Here is a 7,527-nt window from a genome sequence, read left to right on the forward strand (position 1 = left end):
GATCAGCGTCTTTTAAATAGTGCGCATTTTTATTTATTACGTTGGAAATAATATTCTTCAAATATTTTGAAAGGTTTTCAAAAGGAGACTGAATGCATGAAACAATAGGTCGCAGCGGCACACCCTCTTTATGTGTTTTGGGTAGACCGTATATTTTTGGAATTACAGCATTATGTATCTTGAGGGAATTAGCAGTGTTTGGTGAGATGTAGCACATTTTTTCCCATCTGTCGACAAGACTCTTGAACTCAAGAATACGTTCCCACAAATATGACAAAAAAAAACTCAACCGCCCTCACAAAACATGAAAACGAAAAAAAACATAAATTTGATTTTGAGAAAACCAAGATCCTGGGAAGTGAACCCAACAGGAAGAAAAGAGAGCTTCTAGAGTCTATACAAATAAAAAAAAATAATAATGCAATAAATGATAAAAAAGATGTCAAAAATTTGAACAAAATATATTTTAACTTAATTTAAAAACACATAAAAAGACAATCTCAGAACGCCTATGATGTTAAAATAACTGATTGTTTAAACTATAAACTAACATCAATAAACAACACATTAGATTTAAAAAACATTTTACATGTAGTGACTTAGTGGGTATGTCCTATGTTTTTAATATTATTTTAATTGTGACGTCTACTTGTTAGTACCGAATTTTTACATGCTTGGTAAGTCAAAAGTTTAACTTTTAAACCGTATTATGTATGTCATAAAATGTTTTTTTAGTCAATATTGCTTCTTGAAAAAGGCATGGATTTCCTGCCGAAACGTCGAAAAAAATATATGAAAATGTCTTAGTATCAAATCAAAATTTTTTTATGAACCTAAGCCCAAAAAAATCCACTAAAAAATATTTATTAAGGTTCAAGAACTAAACTCAAACTATATATATATATATATATATATATATATATATAATATATATATATATATATATATATATATATATATATATATCACACATATGTCCAAAAGTTTGGAATATTGGAATATTTCATCTTTTTATTGATTTTTATATATAAACTGTTCTGAATAGTTAAACATCATTTTGTTTCAATTCTCAACAATACTAAATAAATCTCAAAACCAGATAAACGATATGCAAAAAAATTATTTATTCTCTTGGAGTGAAAAACTTACAATGTAGAACATTTAAAAATAAATTAGTATAGAAAAAAATAATTTTTAATAAAACTTATAATTAGTATTTCCTCCATTGGCCTGTGTGCATGCCTGTAGGCGATTTGGCATGCTGCCGATTAACTGGTCGAGCTGGGCTTGCGGAATTCTTTCCCATTCTTTACGAGCAGCATCTTTTAGTTCTCGAAGTGTAATAGGGGGATTGTTTCGCTTCTTGATGCGTGTTTTGAGAATGTCCCAAGCATGTTCAATAACGTTCATGTCAGGGGAATTCGAGGGCACTCTAATGTAATGTAATGTAATGTACATATTCCTTCTTCTTACAGAGAATTTTGTGCTGCTGCTGTTCGATAAGGAGGTGCGTTGTCATGCATAAACACAAATTCATCACCTACTGCCCCTCGAAATAGACGTACGACAGGATTTAAAACTTCCTCGATGTACACAGCACCAGTAACTCCTTTCTCCAGAACCAGCAGTGGCATCCGTGTACCACTCATAATACCACCCCAAACCATAATACTGCCACCTTTAAATGGGACACGGGGTTGGGCTGTTTCTAGTCGGGCTTGTCGTCCTGGGGCTCTCCAAACCAGTGTTTTTCGCGAACCAGATACCAAGCCAATTTTTGACTCATCAGAGAACATCACGTTATTCCAGTTAGGACCATGATGCACTATTTCTCTAGCCCATTGCAACCTTACTATTTTGTGTTGGTAGGTTAGTTTGGGAACACGTAGCGGTCTTCTACGATACAAATTTACCGCATTTAGTCTGCGTGTTATTGTTTGCCGTAAAATATTCAGTTCTTGAAGCCTAGAAATTTCTCTGGATATACCACTTGTAGATTCCAGACGATTTCTACGAGCTATCAATGTTATTTGCTGGTCTTGTGCTGCTGTTGTACATCGACTTCTACCACTTCTGGGACGATCCTTGACGTCATTTGTATCTTGGAATTTTTTTTAATTTTCGATACAGCACTCTGAGTATCATCAACAATATTCGTGATATAACTTTGACTATAGCCCTGTTGTAACAAAGCAATTACTCTAGATCTGTTAAAGTGAGATATCACATTTCTAGGCATTTTTAAAGGCTCAATTCAAATTTAAACAAAGACTGAAATAATGTGTAAATACGCTATTGAATGTGACCAAAATCATACAAAAACGATTCAAATTTTTTATCATTTTCATTTAAAAACGCTATAGAATGAATATCAACAACAGTTTTAAAACCACCATAGGCGTAGGTATTTTATTTGTACGTATTCCAAACTTTTGGACATGTATATATATATATATATATATATATATATATATATATATATATATATATATATATATATATATATATATATATATATTAGGGCTGCAGTCAGAAGGTTGGCCGGGATTTTAAAGAAACACTCTTTTGACTTTTTGTCTAGCTTTCGGAATTATTTTATTCCTTATTAACACAAACATAAAATAATGGACAAAATACATTCTAAAATTTTGATAAGGATAGTAAGACTTTGTTTATTATATGACATCTTTTGATCTTTTTTTACTTTTACTATCTTTACCAAAATTTTAAAAAGCTGACTTAAATTTAAATTCGAAGGAGGGAAATAATTGGATAAACAGCTGCTAATAAAAGTATACTATATCTCTTTTTACTATATCCAATATATTTCGCCCATTTTCATAGGCATCATCAAGGAAAGCTACAATGATGGTCATTAGGTATATCTTACATATAATGAATTAGTCTTTTTTACTTACTAAGTGAGGATGTTTGTGAGATGTTTGATAGGAAAGATACATAACAATAATGGAAACTAAAATTAATTCACAGAATTTACTTACAATTTAAATTAATGTGTATAATGTTAACTAAAGAAAACTTTTGTATATTATATCTGACAGATTTATGATTTTAAGTAAGGTTAGACATTTATTTGATGTACAATTTTGTTTTATATAAATAGCTAGTTAGTACAATTTTTTTGGCGATTATCATATTAAGTTAAATGGTTTAAGTAGTTTACCAGCAATCAACATTATTAATAAATTAAGCGATGGGTCTGAGGAAAACCTGTTACCTTTGGTTTTTCAATTCTTATCTTATTTATTACTCCTATTTACTAACCTTGGATAGGACTAACCTATAATGACCATCATTGTAGCCTTCCATAAACGAGCAAACGACATTGATTTAGGTATTTTTTCACATGTATTTGGTCCAACGAATTTTATTATCGAATCAGATGTTAGATATTTTTAGTTTATCAGAATTTTAAAATATAACAATACATGTCGCTTAACTTGCAAGTGTCTGTCTTATAATTAATTGACTTTTTGTTTTTGTTTATGGGGTACATTTTGAGAAATAGTCTGTTTTAATAGATGTTTTCTATATCCAAGATTTTGAAATCTGACTGCAGCCTAATTATATTGTTAGTTTAGTTAAGCTATTTACATATGCTAACTTTTTGTAAATAACGAGATCTGTTGGTCTGTTATTACATTGTTATGCTTATCACATAAATCAGTGCAGTTTTACTCGTTCATAGAATACCACGTGTCTCTCTGATACAATTCGAATTCGATTATATATATATATATATATATATATATATATATATATATATATATACAGTGTGACCCATTTAGATTGGAAACACCTCTATAAAATTTGAAGTTGTTAACCGATTTTAACCAATTTTTTTTTAATGTCATGTAATAAAAGGTCTATTGCGGTACAAAATATGAAATATTTAGTTAAATTTTTACGGCAGTCTACGATACTTTTTCTTCGTCGAAAATGCAGAATTTGTATTAGCGATTTTTTTATTAAAAAAATTTCTACGCCACTGGATTTAGAGTGTCTTCAAATAGCTATGACAAAAATTTTATTAAAATATATTATTTATAACGAAGTTATGACAACTTAAAATTTTAAAACTCACTAAGCTACGAGTCAAAAAGAACACCCTGTATCAACAGATAACCATAAAACTAATTATTTTTCAAATCATTTTATTAATAATCCACTACTAGACAAACAAATGTTTAAAATAGCATACAAATTTAATGCAAGTAACGCACTTACATTATTATTAACTTTACATGCTACAACTTAAATCTCAGTTGCCATGACAACGATATTACAAAGAAGAAGAGGAAATGATCAAATCATTTTAGATCATTTCAGAAATAACCCTAATGCCAGTTTAAGGAATGCCAGTTTATATTTGAATGTGCATCGAGAGAGTATTCGGCGATGTATTAAGGTAAATAATATTAAACCTTTCAAACCAAAATTCTTACACACATTACAAGAAGGCGACGAAGCAAAACGTTTAGAATATTGTTTATGGCCCCAAGGGGAATATTTAGAAAATATAATTTTTTTAAAAAACGTGTTTACCGACGAAGCCACTTTCACTACAAATGGAGTAGTATCATCACAAAATTGTCGCTATAGACAGCAGATAATCCCCATTGGGTAATAAACTGTAAAAGCCAGTATTCTCAAAAATCAATGTCTGGTGTGGTATACTGAACGAGCGAGTTATTGGTCCTTTCTTTTTGAAGAAAACTTGAACTCACAGAACTTTTTAGAATTTTTAAAACACTGACTTGAGGGATGCTATTCATGAGCTCCCAATTAATGAACGATTAAATTTGTATATCCAGTTAGATGGGTGTCCTGTTCATTACGCCAGAACCGCAAAGCAATGGCTAAATAAAAATTTTCCGAACCGTTGGATAGGTAGTCCGTTGCTAGATTGGCCACCCAGATCTCCAGATCTCACAATTTTAGACTTCTTTCTCTGGGGAGTTATCAAACAAAAAGTTTACCAAACCCGTGCAAGAGACGTAAACGAACTTCGTGCAAGAATTCGACAGGCATGTGCAGAAACTACTCCCCAACAACCTAAGAAATGTAATTAGAAATATTCATAAACGCTACGACAAATTTTAATGTATCCAATTAGATGGTGGATTGGTAAAGGCAACTAGGATTTAAACTAAAATTATGTTTCCATGTTTCTGTTAATACAGAGTGTTTTTTTAACGTTAATACAGAGTGTTTTTTTCTTAGTGAGTTTTAAAATTTTAAGTTGTCATAAGTTTGTTATTAATAAATATATCTTAATGAAATTTTTGTCATAGCTATTTGATGCCACTCTAAATCCAGTGGGTGTAGAAATTTTTTAATAAAAAAATCGCTAATACAAATTCTCTATTTTTGACGAAGAAAAAGTATCGTAGAATGCCTGAAATTTAACTAAATATTTCATATTTTGTCCCGCAATAGACCTTTTATTACATGACATTAAAAAAAATTTGGTTAAAATCGGTTAACAACTTCAAATTTTATAGAGGTGTTTCCAATATAAATGGGTCACACTGTATATATATATATATATATATATGATATATATATATCTTTAACTACATATAAATAGATACATATATTTTTATTTATTCTTACAGTGCAGTAGGTGCCGAGTACAAGTGTTTAAATTTGGGCTCCTACAACTACTTAGGATTCGCCGAAAATTCTGGGCCTTGTGCAGAAAATGCAATCAAATCCATATACCAATATGGCATTAGCACTGGTAGTTCTAGGGTGCAGCATGGGACATGTACGTTGCACGATGAGGTGGAAAAACTCCTGGCAGAATATTTAGAGTAGAAGATTCCGTTATATTCGGAATGGGTTATGCCACAAATGCGTTAACTATACCTACATTTGTGTCGTCTGAATGTTTGGTACTGAGCGATAGACAAAATCATTCCAGCGCGGTGTTTGGTTTTAAACTATCAAAAGCAACAGTAAAAATATTTGAACACAATGGTAAGTAATCTTGATTAAGTAAGTAGTAGTAGATGACTTTATATGATTCGCATACTTTTTACCCAATTTAAAATAAATTTAAATTATTTTTTATATCCTTAGGTTAAGACCAAACAGTTGTAAAATATTGAAACTTAGTTGGTAGGTACGTTATATAAAAAGCATTTTGCTGATGTTATTTCAAAAAAAGGCAATTGGATACTATACTTGTTAAATCTGTATCTGTTTTCTAGATGTGGAGATGTAGAAGTTGGATGTTTATCTTTTTACTTATTACGACAGGGTTAAATTTGTTAGCATCTTTTCAAAGGTCCCTTTTAGTATTTCTTAAAGTTCATATTGTTGTGGTAATCAAGTATTTTAGATCAGAATTTGACCTATAGATAGCAAGCGATTCTCCTTTACAGCAGTAATCATAATGAAACTCCTGCTTTTAAACTGCTTCCTTCAAGCTGCTATAACTGCTATAATTTCAATTATACTGTATTATATGTAACCGAAATACAAGTAGATACCTTCTATGAAAGTGATTAATAGGTTTCCAGTATGAACTTGATAATGGTATCTTTTTCTTGACGAATAATAGTTCTTGACTAGTGGAAGTAAAAATTAATTTCACTAAAGGTTTAAAACTGAATACCAAAACAAAAATTGAATGAGGCAATAAAAGAAATTAATGTTAACTAACTTGGACGATCTCCATTATACCTCGTTTTTGTCACAAATTTTATTGCAATTTCAAGGTCATTTATGTAAACGAGGAGTCTGCTACCCTTTTCATAAAGTAGCAGCTTACAAACGTAGCAAGCAAGAAATAGTATTGAACTCTCTCTGTGAGCCTGTGAGACTTGCGCACTATTAAGAATGACATTCGGGTGCTACAATCCATTGAGGCGAGAGGGATAGGCTCATGTAATCAGAAACCACTCCACATCGTCACAATGCTTCAGACGATCCTCCACCCACTTTAATGCTTTAGACCATCCTCCACCCTCCGATAGCACGCTGATGCGCAATAGAGGCTTCAAATCAACAGAACGTTTGTTATGTGCGGACCCTGGGTTCAAGGACTCCCGCATGATAACCTACCCCGAACTATGCAGGATAGCTTGAGGCGCTTTAGTCTAGCTATCTCTAGTGACTTACCATCGAACTGTATTGCTTGCTCCGTCGCTGAATTCCTGCTTTGGGCTAGGCCCAGTTCGGCGACTCGGCGCTAATCTTATTTCTATTTCTGCGGTTAGTGATAAATTATCTGATCCATATTATGCTCCTTTTCGTGTTTTCTCATCTTTAATCTTTGTTACTTTCTTGCTTAGCTGTTACGATACCTATTATTGTTTTGACTTCCTCATTTGTTGCGTCTCGTTACTGAAAGTTTCTGCCGTTTCGGGAGAGTTTTAATAAATTAAGGTTTGTTCAAGGAATTGAGGTCTGATTGACCTTAATATTATACCTTATAGTTTTCTCAAACCAGCCAAAAATGTTTTTTAAAGATTGTTTACTAAAAACTTCTATTTTGTA

The 7,527-nt window shown here is 31.6% G+C and overlaps 1 protein-coding gene across 1 annotated transcript in view; it reads left to right on the forward strand.

Annotated features, from left to right (window-relative positions):
• The window catches only part of LOC140431911 (serine palmitoyltransferase 2-like), a 50,294-nt gene that overhangs the window by 21,960 nt on the left and 20,807 nt on the right, over window positions 1-7,527 (forward strand). Inside the window, 2 exon segments of the mRNA XM_072519781.1 lie at window positions 5,640-5,833; window positions 5,836-6,003. Of these exon segments, the coding sequence (XP_072375882.1) occupies window positions 5,640-5,833; window positions 5,836-6,003 (362 nt within the window).

The sequence above is a fragment of the Diabrotica undecimpunctata genome, chromosome 1, assembly GCF_040954645.1.
Source record: "Diabrotica undecimpunctata isolate CICGRU chromosome 1, icDiaUnde3, whole genome shotgun sequence".
Taxonomy (NCBI): domain Eukaryota; kingdom Metazoa; phylum Arthropoda; class Insecta; order Coleoptera; family Chrysomelidae; genus Diabrotica; species Diabrotica undecimpunctata.